Source organism: Phyllobates terribilis, unplaced genomic scaffold, assembly GCF_046119375.1.
Source record: "Phyllobates terribilis strain yellow unplaced genomic scaffold, ASM4611937v1 Scaffold_5__5_contigs__length_657084704, whole genome shotgun sequence".
Classification (NCBI taxonomy): domain Eukaryota; kingdom Metazoa; phylum Chordata; class Amphibia; order Anura; family Dendrobatidae; genus Phyllobates; species Phyllobates terribilis.
In genome coordinates, this window is record NW_027362765.1 from 2,464,274 (window position 1) to 2,483,265 (window position 18,992).

The 18,992-nt window shown below is 43.7% G+C and overlaps 1 protein-coding gene across 1 annotated transcript in view; it reads right to left on the reverse strand.

The window, feature by feature from the left end:
• Positions 1-16,767: 16,767 nt before the first annotated feature.
• Positions 16,768-18,992, reverse strand: part of LOC141271696 (uncharacterized) — a 34,554-nt gene continuing 32,329 nt past the window's right edge. Inside the window, exon 7 of the mRNA XM_073681772.1 lies at positions 16,768-17,060. Coding sequence (XP_073537873.1) covers positions 16,903-17,060 — 158 coding nt within the window. The 3' untranslated portion in view covers positions 16,768-16,902. The remainder of the gene's footprint in view (positions 17,061-18,992) is intronic.

Consider the following 18,992-nt stretch of genomic DNA (forward strand, 5'->3'; position numbering starts at 1 on the left):
AATACTCGGAGCTCGGCCCGAGCATACTCGGCGAAAGGGTTAACAGAACATACTCGCTCATCACTAATGGAGACACAATCAAAATTCTCCACATTCCCAAAATTAGGGCCTAAAACCTGCAGCAGCAACAAGAGCAGGCACAGAAGCTATATCACAGACTGCAGTTTCAAGAGATCAATGCAGTACACTTAAAACGACAACATCGCCTACTCTGTACAGTCTGCAATTGGGGTGCAAAAGTCCTTGGAGATCCATGACTTGTTCATCTTGATGAAAGTTAGGCGGTCTACACTTTCAGGGGACAGCCGGGTCCGCTTATCCGTTAATACACTACCAGCACCGCTGAAGACACGTTCAGAGAGAACTGGCTGCCGGGCATAATAAAACCTCCAAAACGTGAGAGGCCATTCATCCATTTTTGAAGACCAAAATGTAAAAGGGTCAAAATCCTCCCTGATTGTATTCATATTAAGCTTTAGATACTCCTCCACCATCCTCGCCAGTCATTCACCACATGTCAGACTTGTACTGGTGCAAAAAATGTGTGAAAGGACTCCCAGAAATAGCTTCTGCCACTTACTATGGTGCTGCTGCTAATGTTTTCGCATTGACAAACTGACGTGCGGGAGGTTGAAAGACTACAGCGGACTACAGCTGTGATGCACACTGTGTGCCTCACTGTTATCTTGAGGAAAACCTCTACTAAGGTTGCTTAAAAGCTTGTTTCGATACTCCAACATAAGCGGGTCCCTTTCCAGGGCAGGAAGCATCTGGAAAAATTGACTTTTATAACGTGGATCTATCACAGTGGCAACCCCGTAGTCAGCATTATTTTGAATCCTAGCTATACGGGGATCATGTTGCAGATAGTGTATCAAGAAGGCACTCATATGTCGGGCTCTTCCAGGAGGTCCAATGCCAGGCTGTATTGTGGCCTGCTTAACACTGATGCTTGTTTCCTCCGTCCCCTCCTGCCAACAAAGTTCAAACGAGAGGGAATGATTATCCTCTTTATCCTCTGACAGCTGCCCATCACCTCTTCCTCCTCCATTAGTTCCTCGGCTCTTGCACCTTCACTAACAGTTTGCCTGGTATCACCAAACCCTGTCGATCACTGTAATCCACCATCACTTGGCATCCGCCTGTGTGATGACAGTCTGGAAATTTGAGACATTGGTATCCCTTCCGCATCCTACTCTTCTTCTGGGGCCACCATCTACTGCCACAGGTTATTCAAAGTTTGCTCCAGCATGTATATGACCGGAATAGTCATGCTGATGACGGTATCGTCAGCGCTAACCAGTTTAGTAGCCATTTCAAAACCGTGCAGAAGGGTACGGAGGTCCTTAATCTGTTCCCACTCCACAAACGTGATATGCCCAAAGTCCGTACTGCGTTGCCCCACGCTATATGTCATGACATATTGCGTCAGAGCTCGTTGCCGCTGGCACAGCATGTGCAGAGTGGAATTCCGCCGCGTCGGCACATCGCAGATCAACCTGTTAACTGGCACTGACACAGACCTCTGTACTGATGCAAGTCGATGACATGAGGGGTGCGAACGGCGTAAGTGAGCACATAGCTTCCGTACTTTGTGAGGCAGCTCATCCAGGCCAGGATAGTGGCGGAGAAATCGCTGTACCACCAGATTGAGGATGTGAGCCATGCAAGGCACGACCTTCCCTGGCTCTAGGTTCATCGGAGACTGATATTGCTCAAACTGAGCCTGGAGAGCTGCCCACAACTCTTCACCTGTATGACTGCAATCTCCAAGACATTAATTTGAAGACTGCCTGATTACGATGAGCCCTGACTGCGCAGTACGGAGGTGGTGTGTATTCGCTCCGCACCCTTGGAACGCATGTCTCATTAAGGCAGAGGTTGAGTGCGCAGGTGGAGGCCCTAGATGAGGTGGAGGACGCAGAAGCAGAGGAGGAAGTGGGAAATACAGAGGTTTCTTCTGCAAGCCTTGGGAATTCCAAGATTTGTGGAGCAGCCCTTGACCCCACAGCCACCAGAGTCACCCAGTGCAGGGCCGGCTCCAGGTTTTTCTGGGCCCCGGGCGAGAGAGTCTCAGTGGGCCCTTTTAACACATACACGATTCATGATGCACAGATACGGCGGAGAAATATATATATATATAGTACACAGGACCCAGCCTGCCACCTCATCCTTCACATATGCAGACATGCGCACGCACACATGGTACGCACACACGGTACGCAGACACATGCACGCACACACGGTACGCAGACACATGCACGCACACACGGTACGCAGACACATGCACGCACACACGGTACGCAGACACATGCACGCACACACGGTACGCAGACACACGCACGCACACACGGTACGCAGACACACGCACGCACACACGGTACGCAGACACACGCACGCACACACGGTACGCAGACACACGCACGTACACACGGTACGCAGACACACGCACGCACACACGGTACGCAGACACACGCACGCACACACGGTACGCAGACACACGCACGCACACACGGTACGCAGACACACGCATGCACACACGGTACCCAGACACGCGCACGCACAAACGGTACCCAGACACATACACGCACACACGGTATGCAGACATGCACGTACACACGGTACGCAGACAAACGCACGCACACACGGTACGCAGACATGTACACATACAGACATACACATATTTTTACACAAATTCTTAAAGACATATATAAAACAGACAAATATATATACACAGTCATACACACTGACATTCACATACATGCACTCACACAGACTCATTACAAGTATTTTTAATATGGGGATTGGGGAAGCCTCACTCACCTGTCCCCGGTCCAGTGTCCTGTCCAGCAGCTCCTCAGGTATGGGGCAGTGCAGGGCCCCCGGCGTGTCAGACTTCATGGCCCTGGAACATCAGAGGGGCCCACTTGCGGTCGGGTCTGGGCCGCTCCTCCCCATCTGTGCAGGACCTCCGCTCCGACGGTGTTTGATTGCCGGCACTCCCCCCAGACATGGCCACGCGCTGTGCGGCTGTGTCTGCTAGTAATGACGCGGCAGGGGCGACACACAAGCACAATTAAAGGTGCAGTGCCATCGATCCTGCCGTGTCATTACTAGCAGACACAGCCGAACAGCGCGCGGCCATGTCTGGGGGGAGTGCCGGCAATCAAGCAGCGCCTGCGTCCCTGAACAGGTGCCGAGGATGCGGCCAGGGCCCCGACAGTGAGTGGGCGGGTGGGTGTGTGGGCCCGGCCCCGACAGTGAGTGGGCGGGTGGGTGTGTGGGCCGGGCCCCGACAGTGAGTGGGCGGCTGGGCCCCTCTGATTTTCCAGGGCCCCGGCACTTGCCCGGGTACGCCGGGTGCTGACGCCGGCCCTGACCCAGTGCCCAGTCAGCGAGATGTAATGCCCTTGGGCCATGCTTATCCGTCCAGGTGTCTGTGGTGAAATGCACCCTGGCACACATAGATTTAGACAAAGAACAGGTGATGTTGTCTGCGACATGCTGGTGTAGCCAGTAGTCAGTCCACTTGGTGCAACAGCTCTCCAAGGTGTGATCACTCCATTTTAGATGCAGACTAACGAGCAGATCTAATTTGATGCAGGTGTTAGTTTTGGAAATTAAAATTTACAGGGTGATTCCATAATTTTTTCCTCAGAATTGAGTGATTCCATAATTTTTTCCCTCTGCTTGGTCCCGAAAAAAAATTACCCTTACTGAGTACCACATTTTTTTTCTTGATTTCTTTTAGTGTTTCTTAAAGCCATAAAGTTGCCATTTGAAATTACTTTAGTTTTGTGCCATGTCTGTGATCTGCTTTTTTTCAACAACATTAAACAACTGAATGAACATCCTCCGAGCCCAGTGATTCCATAATTTTTGCCAGGGGTTGTAGTAGTCAAATTACTGCAGTTTATCCCTCTACTGAGTTTTTTATTGCAAAGTTTGCAGATAACGTGAGTTGTCTCATCCTTTGCAGCGACAAAAAAGGCCCATGCTAGGCAACCCTTGCTGCCCCTGCAAGCTGCAGATCCGTGACCACTGCTGGCCACAGCCACGGATATGGCTAAGGATGTAGTGCTCCTCGTGCTTGCAACACTCCATGTCTGCGCCATAGGGCAAAATGTAACCTCCTCGTTTTCCTCCTCCACCTCCTCGATGAGCTACTCGGCTGCGTGACTCTGGGTTCGCACCAAGTAGGATCTTCAACCTTGTCATCATCCAATGTGTTATCCTATTCTTCGCCCTCAGAGTGACCCCTCTCTTCTTGTTGCTCTGACAGCACAGTACAGTCCGCATGAGCCTCAGGTATCTGAGTCTAATCGGGATCACCTCTCTCCTCTGAGGTTAACGTCTGGTGACGAGGGTCAGGAACCTGCTCGGACCCTACTTCGTCCTGCCCCGAATCCAAGCTAAAAAAAATTTTGGGCATCGGGGCAGATGCTTTCCTCCCCGTGACTGTTTGGAGTACACTTCTGATGCCCATAGTGTAGAATGGGTAAAGAGTTCTACAGACTCACCCATCTGTGGTTCGCTACAGTCAGCTGGGCAGTTGGCCAGTTGTGACGCGGGGGGAAACATGAGTAATTGGGGTGCCACCTCTGAGGACTGTACTGCGTGTGATGTTGAGGTGGAGGAAGAAGAGGAGAGGCCACTGGAAGCAGAGCTTGCCATCCACTGGAGCACCTGCTCTTTCTAGGCCTTATCAACAAGGCGTATTGCTGTGCGGCTGCCAAAGGAAGGGAGTGCAGTAGGCCATCCACTAACATAAGTTGTCAGTTGTCTTTGGATAGGACCTGTTTGTGTTGGTTCACTAGTGCTTTCACTAACATTACCACATAACCCACGTACACCTTGAACACCAAGCCTATTCCCCCTTCCACCATGCCCTCTCTTTTTCCCACTCATGTTGGTCAGATACAGTGGTAGGAGCACGCAATTAACTAAAGAAAAATACGTTTTTTTCCTGTGCAATAGCTCAGCACACACCTGAATTTCAGTGACACTAAATGACAAGGTAAGATATGGCCTGCCATATAACATTACTAACAGACAAAAGAAATTTGTTAGTGTGCATGAGGCCGATAAAACCTACGAGATGTTCTCCAAACAATTTCAAACTGAGATGTCCCCTGCTGTATTACTTTAGGAACAGAAGAAATTATTTTTTTTGAATGTGGATGAGGCCAGTATGACATAGAATATATGCTCCAAAATATTTCAAACTCAGATCTAGCCAGCTGTATCACTTTACTCAGAGCAAAAAATATATTTCGGTTACTCTGCATAAGCTCTGCGTCCAGCTGACTTTGACCACCACTGACGTAGTAGCTGGTTTATAGCACTCTATGACTTTTGGCACAGGAAAAAATATTTTTTGGACTGGGCCAGGTAAGAGAAGTTTTTGTTTTTTTTTACTGTGAAACCAGGACAAGTTCAACTCCACTAAAATAGGATCTGCCTTTTAACAGACTGGATCAACTTTGCCACAGTAAAAAACTTTTGGTGGACTCTGCCTGCCAACCAAAAATAAATATAGGTTTGACTGTGCGTACAAGCTGAATTTGACCGCCACTGACGTAGTAGCAGGCTTATAGCACTGTATGACTTTTGGCACAGGAAAAAATATTTTTTGGACTGGGCGTAGCATGAGTAAAAATGTATTTTTTTACTCTGAAACCACCTGAAGTTCAACTCCACTAAAATAGTATCTGACACTAAAAAAACTTTAGTGCGCATAGCTTTCAATATCACAATAGCAACAGAAAAATAGCAGAGCACAATGTCAACCCCACTAAATGAAAAGGTGCACTGCGCTTACTTGATCACATTAGCAAGAGCAAAAAAAGATTCAAGGTATACTGAGACATGGAGCTCTATACCAGCGGTGCACAGCACTATTGTATGGCATTGGCCCTCTGTTTCTGTCAGAATCTCAGTACTTGCACAAGAACACCAAAATGTGCTGCACCAGCGGTTGCAGAGGTACACAGGCCAGGAATTATCTACACTATCTGACTGCCACACAAGCGCCCATCTATCTAGCTAATATCTCTCATTACACAGGAGAACACTGAGCTGCGTCTGTCTCCAGCAGTGACATGGATATAATGGCGCTGAGGGAACATGGCCGCTTTTTAAATTGAGAGGACATGTGATTTCAGCAGCCAATCGCAGAAGCCCTTATGTCTGGACAGTGTAGATGCTTCCTGCACTATGATTGGCTGGCTGTGCTTTCTTCAGTTAAAGTTACCGCCCACCGGAAAAAAGAAAAAAAAAGTAACCTGTTCTAAGCTCTCCACAGCCCCCACACTCACCTGGCACATATCACGGCCCATCATACACTTGCACTATGCGAACAAAACATTTCAAAACGCCGTGGTTGCCCTGTATTCGCAGTCCCGTGCAAATTCTTAAACTTTTCAGATTTTAAGAAAGTTTGCTCGCCTGTGTGATCACGAATCCGAATGTGCCATATTCGTGCCGAATTTGAAACTTTCGAACATCCGCCGAACAAATTCGCTCAACACTAGTGACGACCACGGTTTTAGGCTGTGGCCTTTTAGTATAGTATTGTTCAGCGACCAAGTGTGAATAAGTTCAACAACACACAGGCTGACTTTAAATCGAGTATATTTGGTATGCTTCACAAAATGTCTGTATTATTATGGCAGTAATATGGGATCAGGTGTGACGACCACGGTTTTAGACTGGGACCTTTTAGTATAGTATTGTTCAACCACCAAGTGTGAATAGGTTCAACAACACACTGCTGGCTGACTTTAAATTGAGTATTGGTATGCTCCACAAAATGTCTATTGTTACGGCAGTAATATGGGATCAGGTGTGATGATGGAAAATTGTCTCTGCTTTACAATACAGCAATGTGAGTAAAATAAAAAAAAATGCCTGTATTCTGCTAACAAGCATATGGAGCAGCAAAATGGTGTACTGTATTGCTTTTTAAGCTACTAATCAGGATTAAGATAAAAAAAAAAAATTATCTGGGGCCATGTCTACAGATATCTGTAACAGCAGGAGCAGACAGAATGTGCAATGGACCCTATTGTGCAGTATACAGTGTCCACAAAAACCTGCCTGCCTAGCTCCTGCTATCACCACTGAATATATGCAGCTGGATTAGTCCTCAGAAGGACTGTTAGTTCAGATGGATATCTATCTTGGTGTGGAATACCTATACCTAACTATTACACTGCCAATTCTGTCCTTCACACAGCAGCACCTCTCCCTACTCTGCCTGTTTCCGGGTTAGACTGTGATGAGCATAGGGGCACCAGGTCTTATATAGACCCGATGACGATATGGGGCCTGGCAATCACTGTAATGCCACAACCAAGATGGCTACGGCATTACAGTGAGTGGCAGACAATCCCTGCATGTTCACTGGCTCTCTTAAGAGCACCAAACATGCAGGGCAGGGACCCGAGCTCCCGCCCAAGCATCCCAGAAATACTCGCCAAGCATGTCGAGCAGTGAGATCCTCAGGCGAGTACCGAGCAGTGTCGAGCACGCTCGCTCATCACTACTTCTGATCTTTGGGCACCACCACATCCACATCCCCGTTACTTAACGTCACCCTTTCCCATATTGAATGCTTTATGAAAAAAAATTCCCTGGCTTTATTTTTTACAAGTACTCTCACAGATGTGTTATGTATAAATTCCCTGTAGGTAGTAATGTGTGGGTAATTTTTTTTAGCTTTATTAGACACAGCAACAGCAGACTCAGGAAAATTACTGGTAAATAGCGACGTTTGCGTATCTCAGCAGGCTTTGCGCCAGTCACACAACTGTTGGATAAATATACGCCATTTACTTTACCAATAGTAGAGTAATTTTTGTTCTATCGCCTTTATGACACACGCCAACAGCAGACTCAGGAAAATTACTGGTAAATAGTTTAGTTTGCATAGCTCAGCAGGCTTTGCGCCAGTCGCACAACTGCTAGATAAATATACGCTATTTTAGCAATAGGCCAGGAATATTATTTAGCTGAAAAAATTGTTTAGTATATGCAGGTACTAAGGAATATTATTTTGCTCTAAAAAAGAGCTGTTTTGTATATTATGGTACTGGATATGAAACCCGGCCTCTCTCCCAACTCCCATAATCTGTTCCTACATTATACACAACCTACAAACAGAGTGGCGTGACAGAGCCCAAAAAAGAGTCAGGTCAACATCATAATGATTCCAGATAATAAAATCAGTTTTATTGTGGATTAAAAATATAAAAAGGAGGTCCCACAGACACTTCTAAATAGAGCACAACCAATAAAATAGTAGGTCATAGGTGAAAACTACACAAAGGACAGAGACAACCATGTGAGTCCACATATATGGGAACATGAAAAGAAGTGACAATATTATCAATCCAAGTATCAATAAATCGAGTTACCAAGTAATTGGACAACGTAACTTACAAGCACAGTATACAATCATGCATATGTGTTATCTTGGCATCATAACAGTAAAGGTGCCCATAAGACATGTGTAACCTTTTATGATGTCCAGAAATATACTGACATTGCCTGGGAAGAGAAATTGACATTGACATAAAGATGAGTCATAACATACCCATAGTGCTGTATGGACTGGTGTCTCGCTGGGGCACCGACGCGCGTTTCGCATGAGGCTCTTCGGGGGGCGTTGTCCACAACGTTGTGCCAGGATAACACATATGCATGATTGTATACCGTGCTTGTAAGTTACGTTAAACAACCAAAATATCCAGATCAATATATACTAAACGTCTGGACAAAGAAGAGATACCAGCTGCATATAAAAGGTAGGTGGTGACAGATGTAAGGTAATTAATTTATCTACCCATACCTTATCCACAACTCAACTAACACTCTTAGAGAAGGGCCCTACCTATTCTCCTGTTTATCACCTAGACCCGTTCACGAAGGTGAAAGTTACACATCTATTTGCAAGGAAACTCATTTACAAAAAATTACATTACAAAACAGCGTTACATGACCTATTTCCTACCAGAGAAGAAAGGGAAGCATTGGAAACCCTGGAATCTCTGGAGGCAGAAAGTAATTCAGAGGTTAGTGACTTTCCCCATAATCTATGTAACAAATCTAAGAAATTTCCAGCCCTCAGCCTATGTCCTGCCATTGAGGTATTCACTAAGTTGGTCACTTTGGACATTGAAAATCTTTCCCAATGCACGCCTTGGAAATCTAACCCAAGTAAAATGGAAAAAATGGAGCTAAAATATTTACTAAAATTGAAAGATGTTATTTTTAAACCTGCGGATAAATGGGGAAAAATTGTTGTCTGGCCAGTCAGCCTTTACAAAAAGCAGGCATATAAACTTCTGAATACCCCCCATTGCTATAAAAAAACTTTCTTATAACCCCCTATCCTCTTTCCAGGATGAATTGGTGTCTATCCTCGAAGAGGCATTCAAACAGGGTGTGATCCCAAAAGAACTGTTGGATACGGTGCGCAAACTACAGTCCTGTTTGGCCACCTTTGACTTAATTCCAAAACATCACAAAAATCCGACTGATCCACCAGGTAGGCCAATTGTTGCCGGTAACGGCAGTTTGTGTGAAATTATATCTAGTGTAATTGATCACTACTTGAAGCTCTTGGTCTCTGGCCTGCCCTCCTACAAGATACCATGGCCGCCCTGCAAAGATTGGATCACCTCTGCCTCGGTGACCATATAGTCATGGTCACTGCAGACGTAGAGACACTTTATACATCCATCAAACATGAAGATGGTATTAGGGTGGTTTCGTGGTATCTGACGTCAAGTGGTCTCAAGCTGTCCCTGGCCGAGCTGCTCATGGTCCTCCTGGAATTTGTCCTTCGACATGTGTTTATTTTCAAAAAGAACATCTACTTACAACAACAGGGCTCCAATATGGGGGCCTCCTGTGCCCCCTCCTACGCCAACCTTTTCTGGGTTCGTGGGAGCGGGATATATTCCAGGCGGATACCACCTGTTGAGATGGACATCGTCCAGGGAAGGATCAGATACATTGATGATATATGGTTTGTGTGGGAGGCTACAGCCAGAGATTTGGAGAGGCTTATGACCAAGCTGAATGATAACAATTTGAATATTCGGCTAACATATAAATTCGGAAGAAGTCTGGACTTCTTGGATTTAAAAATCGGGGTATCTGAGAATGGTATTATAACTACTGACATATTTAGGAAATCAACTGCGACAAACTCGTTGTTACACGTAGAATTGGCACACCCACCCTCCACTATAAGAGGAATTCCAATAGGTCAGTTCCTTAGGGCCAAAAGGATATTCTCTAATGAGAAAACATTTGAGGAACAAGCGATAGAACTGGATAATCGGTTTGAAGAGGGGATATAGCTGTAGGTCAATCAGACGGGGTTACAGGATAGCAGCACGAACCCCAAGAGATCAATTAATTTATGGCAATAAAAAAAACATCAACAAATCAGAGGAGGTACGATTTATTTTGGTATATAACAATCAGTGGCCTGAAGTGAGATCAATTTTACAGAAGCACTGGCAAGTTCTATTAACAGATCCTATCCTCCGTCAAATCCTGCCCCCAGCACCCTCAATGGTGGCAAATCGAAGTCCAAACTTAAAAGATCTGGTTGTTCACAGTCACTATGATCTGGAGAGATGTAGAGATAAACAGAAAAGAGATTAATGTTTTTTTCCCGTGCGGGCTTTGTAAGGCGTATGGTTATTTGAAGAAGGCAAAGAAGTTTGATAATTTTGATGGCTCCAAAACATTTGAAATAAGGGCACATTTAAATTGTACCTCGAAGGGCGTAATTTATTATGCCCAATGTCCTTGTAAAAAGATATGTCGGACTTACTACTAAAGAATTAAAAATTTGAGTAAGAGAGCATGTTAGGGACATTATCAAAACCCAAAAAGGTGTAAGACCCTAACACTCTCAAAACTTTGCCACGCCATTTTTTACATCACCATCAATGCAGCCCAAGAGAATTCCGCATCATAGATATTGATCAAGTCACCATGGGAGCAAGAGGAGGGGACCTGCGGAGGATTTTAGCACAATTGGAGAGTAAGTGGATCTATCGACTGGGTACCCTAGCACCGGCAGGACTTAATGAAAGCTTTGGGTTCAGTTCCTTCCTATAATAGAGGCTAATGAGTAGATGGGGGTTTATTTTAATATCTTATGATTTTATTGTATATGTATTGGTGCTTGTTTTTAATTGTTTTTATTCATCCTTAGGAAAGCTTTTGCCTGGGTTGATGGGTCGTGTGGGATGTCCGTTTCCAGTGGCTGGGGGACCAGCTCAACTGTATGAGCAAGGCAGTTGCGCGTCTATCCTCGCAGATGACCCTATACGTGTGGGATAGAAGACTACAGTGACAATATAGTTGTCTATGTGAATTAGTGTATCACTATGTTAGATGTGGTTCTTAAATGTATAGGGGTTATTTTATACTAATATATACAGTGGGTACGGAAAGTATTCAGACCCCTTTAAATTTTTCACTCTTTGCTTCATTGCAGTCATTTGGTAAATTCTAAAAAGTTCATTTTTTTCTCATTAAAGTACACTCTGCACCCTATCTTGACTGAAAAAAACTGAAATGTAGAAATTTTTGCAAATTTATTAAAAAAGAAAAATTTAAATATCACATGGTCATAAGTATTCAGACCCTTTGCTCAGTCACTCATATTTAAGTCACATGCTGTCCATTTCCTTGTGATCCTCCTTGAGATGGTTCTACTCCTTCATTGGAGTCCAGCTGTGTTTAATTAAACTGATAGGACTCGATTTCGAAAGGCACACACCTGTCTATATAAGACCTCAAAGCTCACAGTGCATGTCAGACCAAATGAGAATCATGAGCTCAAAGGAACTGCCCAAGGAGCTCAGAGACAGAATTGTGGCAAGGCACACATCTAGCCAAGGTTATAAAAGAATTTCTGCATTACTCAAGGTTCATAAGAGCACAGTGGCCTCCATAATCCTTAAATGGAAGAAGATTGGGACCACCAGAAGCCTTCCTAGACCTGGCCGTCCAGCCAAACTGAGCAATCATGGCAGAAGAGCGTTGGTGAGAGAGGTATAGAAGAACCCCAAGATCACTGTGGCTGATCTCCAGAGATGCAGTAGGGAGATGGGAGAAAGTTCCACAAAGTCAACTATCACTGCAGTGCTCCACCAGTCGGGCGTTTATGGCAGAGTGGCCCGACGGAAGCCTCTCCTCAGTGCAAGACATATGAAAGCCCACATAGAGTTTGCTCAAAAACACACGAAGGACTCCCAGACTATGAGAAATAAGATTCTATGTTCTAATGAGACGAAGATAGAACTTTTTGGTGATAATTGTATGCGGTATGTGTGGAGAAAACCAGGCACTGCTCATCACCTGCCCAATACAATCCCAACAGTGAAACATGGTGGTGGCAGCATCATGCTATGGGGGTGTTTTTCAGCTGCAGGCACAGGATGACTGGTTGCAATTGAAGGAAACATGAATGTGGCCAAGTACTGAGATATCCTGGATGAAAACCTCTTCCAGAGTGCTCTGGACCTCAGACTTGGCCGAAGGTCCACCTTCCAACAAGACAATGACCCTAAGCACACAGCTAAAATAACAAAGGAGTGGCTTCAGAACAAATCTGTGACCATTCTTGACTGGCCCAGCCAGAACCCTGACCTAAACCCAATTGAGCATCTCTGGAGAGACCTGAAAATGGTTGTCCACCAACGTTCACCATCCAACCTGACGGAACTGGAGAGGATCTGCAAGGAAGAATGGCAGAGGATCCCCAAATCCAGGTGTGAAAAACTTGTTGCATCATTCCCAAGAACACTCATGGCTGTACTAGCTCAAAAGGATGCTTCTACTCAATACTGAGCAAAGGGTCAGAATACTTATGACCATGTGATATTTCAGTTTTTCTTTTTTAATAAATTTGCAAAAATGTCTACATTTCTATTTTTTTTTCAGTCAAGATGGGGTGCAGAGTGGACATTAATGAGAAAAAAATGAACATTTTAGAATTTACCAAATGGCTGCAATGAAACAAAGAGTGAAAAATTTAAAGGGGTCTGAATACTTTCCGTACCCGCTGTATTTATGTTATGTATCAACTTTTGCATATTTATTGTAGGTTTTTGGGTATTTAAGTTATATTTATTTTTTAATGTGTATGGACTATCTAGGGTCACTACCCTTGCCCTTATATTGAGCACTTATGCACTTTATTTATATAAAATTGGAAATATATAGCTATCCTAGCTTGTTTTTATATAGTATGGGTTTCACAATACTACATACTCTTTGCACTAGGCACTTTTTTCTTTTTATAATTTGGTCTTTAATGCTCATTAAGATAAGTGTTCCAAACTGGGTTTTTATTTTACATTTATTTCTATTCGGGAATATTTACTATATTTCTCTCCTTCGATTCCCTATATTGTATGAGGAATGTCCTATTACATTTTATATATAGATCTCTCTATGTCCTGGGCCCTATACCCCTTGACTGAATCCAAATTGATAGATTGATAGAGCGCACATATCCCTTCAGACTTCCGGAAGTGCCGGCACACGTGACCGCTATGCGTTTCAGCATGCTGGTCACGGCGCGCTTCTCAGGAAGTCCCATTTGCCATAAGGGATGGACCGATACGTGTATGCGCCACCCACTCCAGGCATGTGACAACAAGCAATAATGCGGACACTCCGACGTGGCAATTTTTTATTGGATGGTGTAATATTTATATATCACGGCCCCTATTCTTATAGACAGGCCCTCGGAAGAAGCATTGGCGAAACGGTGTCGGGGTGGGGAGGACACTGCATGTGGTGACAGCGGATTGACTAGGTAACTTTACTCTGTGTATATATGATTGATCAAGCCTGCAGTTTATCTGTATTCATAGGCCTGTTTTACATCATGACATAGCAATCCATTACCTGTATGACCATCATAGTCACTGAAGCACTGGCACCTTAAACGTTGGCATTTTAGGCTGTATTTTGTGAATTTTTTCATTAGGACAGTCTCTTCAGTATTGATTTAAATTAATTTTTGAGAATCTATGTTACCATCATGTGCATGATTCATGTCACTTAGTAACAAGTACATTGTATGTATACGTATATGGCATTATATTAATTCATTTCTTGTTTACTAGTGATGTTCAATTTTTTGGCCTTTTTTGGGGGTTCATTTTCCCTCCCAGCTCATGTATGTGTCACTCCCTTATAGAGGTTGTTGCCCTGTCTTGTTAATTGGTTTTATCAATTTGATTAAATAAAATCTATATCTTTTATATGCTGCTGGTATCTCTTCTTCGTCCAGACGTTTAGTACATATTGATCTGGATATTTTGGTTGTTTATTAATGTTGAAGTGTCCAGGAATGGATTAACATAGGACATTTAATGTAATTAATTGTAAGTTACGTTGTCCATTTACTTGGTAACTGGAATTATTGATACTTGGATTGATAATATTGTCACTTCTTTTCATGTACCCATATTTGTAGACTCACATGGTTGTCTCTCTGTCCTTTTTGTAGTTTTCACCCATGACATACTATTTTATTGGTTGTGCTCTATTTAGGAGGGTCCGTGGGACCTTCTTTTTAGATTTTGGATACACAATAAAACATTATGATGGTGACCTGACTCTTTTTGGGGCTCTGTCACTCCACTCTTTTTGTAGGTTGTACATTATTGAGAGCGCCCACATATGAACTATGGTTTATCTATTCCGCCATGTTCTTCGGTTTATATGCTTCTGACTATACACAATGCAACCTAGCAGAGATCTGCAGCATGTACTTGCAATGCTAACACCCTGCCGCCCTTTTCCTCTCCCTCGTATTAAATCTCACCCTACGCTATCTGAACCTAACAGAGAACTAATCTTCACTCTAAGTAGCTCTTAAAAGAGCTTTTTGGACTCAGAAACACTCCCTATACGCTGCTTTCACTCTCCCTACATTCACACTACGTTGAGTCCGCATGTAAAATGCGCAAGATGGCGCCGGCAGGGCTTAAATATCCCCCTACGATGCTGTAAGGCCAGCCAATCACAGTAATGCCACAACAAAGATGGCAACGGCATTACTGTGATTGGCAAGCAAGCCCAGCATGTTCATTGGCTGCAAATAAAGCGCCAAACATGCTGGGCGGGTCACTCGAATATACCGAGGTGAATAGCTAATGACTCGTCGAAGAGCCTGAATTGTGTACTATTCGTGAGAGTAAAGAATAGTGCGGAATGTATTCGCTCATCACTAGTAAAAAGACATAAATCCAAGTGACACATTCATTCCTGCTCCAAGTGTGTCAAAGGTTGTCATAACTCTGTCTCTCTGAGATTTGAAGTTACCTTTTAATACAAGTAATTTCATGTCCATGATGCTGTAATCAGGGATACAAAAATGTTTGGCTACAGGTAGATCTATTCTTTTTTTCTTTTATTGTGTGGCGATGAGAATTCATCCGTGTTCTAAGTTTTTGCCCCATCTCCCCTACATACAGACCCCCAGTTGGACCTTTGGTACATATAATTAAGTAACTACATTAGATGTGATGCAGCTGAAAGTACCTGGGATGTTGTGGTCCTGATGTGAGTTGGGAATCTTTATCTTGTCCGTGGTCATTATAAACGGACAGGTTTACATTTACAGTTGGTGGGGATGAATTGTATAAGTTTCACCACAAAGGTGAAACTATCCTCCCAGTCAGTTTGCTTAGTTTGCTTTCCCTCCTAGTACATTTTCATTCTAACAATGTTAGGTTTCTGGGAGATTATACTTGTTCCTTTTATTTTTGGTTCTCCTTAGCTTGCCTTCTTTGCCCTATATGAATGTGTTTTAGTTTCTCACTCAGGGTTTTCGTATTTTACTTCATACTTTCCTTTCCCCTGGTTGACAGTGTGTTGTGGCCTCCCCTCTGGTTCCTCAGGAGGTATGAGAAACTCCTCAATTAGAGAATTAGGTCCGTAGTATTTTTAGTTGTGCAGCTAGGGCCTTTCTAGTCTGTACAGAGACTAGTTGGGTGTAGCTGCGGCATTCTCCTCTGTGTGGGTTCTCCGGTGGCTATCAAGATGCGCTTTCTGGTTAAAACATTTCCCACATTTTGAACATGAAAATGGCTTCTCCCCTGTGTGAGTTCTCTGATGTTTGATAAGACTTGATTTCCGTACAAAACATTTTCCACATTCTGAACATGAAAATGGCTTCTCCCCTGTGTGAATTCTCTGATGTTTGATAAGATTTGATTTCTTTGCAAAATATTTACCACATTCTGAACATAAAAATGGCTTCTCCCCTGTGTGAGTTCTCTGATGGTCGATAAGCGTTGATTGCAATGTAAAACATTTCCCACATTCTGAACATGAAAATGGCTTCTCCCCTGTGTGAATTCTCTGATGTTTGATAAGATTTGATTTCTTTATAAAACATTTCTCACATTCTGAACATGAAAATGGCTTCAACCCTGTGTGAGTTCTCTGATGTGTAATAAGCTTTGATTTCTCTGTAAAGCAGTTCCCACATTCGGAACATGAAAATAGCTTCTGCCCTGAGTGAGTTCTCTGATGGCTGATAAGATTTGATTTCTTTATAAAACATTTCCCACATTCTGAACATGAAAATGGCTTCTCCCCTGTGTGAGTTATCTGGTGCCTAACAAAATCTGATTTCTGATTAAAACATCTCCCACACTTGGAACAAGAAAATCTATTCTTCGCTTTGTGAATTTTTTCATGCTTAAGAAAAGACTTTTTGAGGGGAAAATTATTTCTATATTCTGAACGTGAAAATGGCTTCTTTGCTTTAGGAGCAATTTGTTTTTTAATGCTTATTTTGTGACTCTGATTTTTCTGAGTAGTCGGTAATGAATCAGAAGACAGAACCTATTTCAAAGGATCAGAAGACAGATCTTTGATGTGAAGGGATGATGGTATATCTGGAGTAATGCTATTCACTTCAATTGTATCCTCTGAGATCTCAAAATTATCTGATTTGAAAATTGAAGATGTCAGCTGTCCCTCTGATCTCCTGGTACAATCATCTGTCAATAATAAAACAAATTATTATTTTTTAATAAAAAATCCGTGTAATTATATATTTTTGAACATTTCTACTTAAACTGTCTGTAAAAATGGGAAGTTATGCAAAAAAATTGAATTATTCACCAAGACAATGACAGTTCACAGTCTAATAGATAACCTCATAGGATGAACCAGAAGAGCGTGGTGTTCAATTGTTTGTTCATTCTGCTTCCCATATATGGAATAAAAAGCCACCAAACAATGTTATGTAAGCGAAAATAATACCAAGAAAAACTTCTCATCTCACAAAAAAACAAGTCCTCACTCAGGTCCATCATCTGAAAAACAGAGGTTTCCACATTATTAGTGGCTCAAAGGCTCTTGAAAAGCAACATGGCTTCCATAAACCAATCCAGCAGTATCTGCTCTCCCAAAGTCAAATCTCCCCCTTGTTCTGAGCTTTGCAGTGTGCCCAAACCACATTTATCATCCATGTATTTGGCATTACTATAGTGAGAAGAACCCACTTAATTTACGGTGTGTGTGTCTCCTGGAGCACAATCTGGACACTATGTGTTGGGTTATAAAACAACAAATGTGCAATTTTCACTCTACAACATCCACAGCGTGCTAATTTCAGGAAAGTGGCTTTGGAGTCAAAATAGTCACTACTCCTATAGATTAATTCACTGAGGGTTATAATTTCCAAAATGGAGCCACTTTAAGGTGATTTCTACTGATCTGGTTTTCTGCCATTGTGTCATATAAGGGCTTCTGCAAATGGTGTGTCCTATCTCCTCTGGGATCTCCTACTGTGACATCTGCTTCTGTCACCAGGAGCCACCTTTTTCCCTTCCCCCATGACAGCACCATACGAGAGAGAGTAGGATCTGCCCCTATTACCGGACAGGAAGCCCTGAGCACAAAATAAAAAGACAACCCCCACTTCCTCCTTCAATGTGGTTTCCTGTCCTCAAGGATGTAGAAGCCTGGAGCTCACGGCTGGAGCAGCCGTAAATCATGGAACACCAGTGAATCATGGAACACCATGCTGAGTTCTATAGCTACCTCTAGTGAGTGGCAATGAGCAGGGGCCCAGTTGGGCGCTGAAATGATAACATCAGTCTGGAAGAATCTAAATTTAATGATTCCGTACCTACCTACGTTTTTTTGGCCTAAGCCTCATGGCTTGTGTATTGAGCCTCATGGTTAGGCCTCATGGCTTGTGTATAAAGCCTCAAGGCTAGGCCTCATGGCTTGTGTATTGAGCCTCACGGCTAGGACTCATGGTTTGTGCATTGAGCCTCACGGTTAGGCCTCATGGCTTGCGTATTGAGCCTCACGGTTAGGCCTCATGGCTTGCGTATTGAGCATCATGGCTAGGCCTCATGGCTTGTGTATTGAGCCTCATGGCTTGCGTATTGAGTCTCACGGCTATGACTCATGGCTTGCGTATTGAACCTCACAGTTAGGCCTCATGGCTTGCGTATTAAGCCTCATGGCTTGTGTATTGAGCCTCACGGCTTGCGTATTGAACCTCACGGCTAGGCCTCATGGCTTGCATATTGAGCCTCATGGCTAGACCTCATGGTTTGCATAGAGCCTCACAGCTAGGCCTCATGCCAATTCAGGTGTAGGTTTATGACTCACGTTGGCCTGTCTGAAGGTTTTTTTAGACCGCTTAATAGTTGCGGAAGAACCTGCCACGTTAGGTCTAGGATTTTCCTCAGCTGTCTGCCTCACGGGGGGTTGCCCGGTTAGCAAGACAACTTGGGGCTTGTAGATCTGTTTCACTAAGGTCTCAAAACTTCACTGCCCTTTACTAGCAATATTACTGATATTGGTAAATAAGGTCTCTGGACGATGCCCTCGGTCTGGGGTGATTCTATTAAATACAGTCCAAAGGATAGCTGCTGAGTAACAGGTCCAGTCAATCCCTCATACTTGGATAG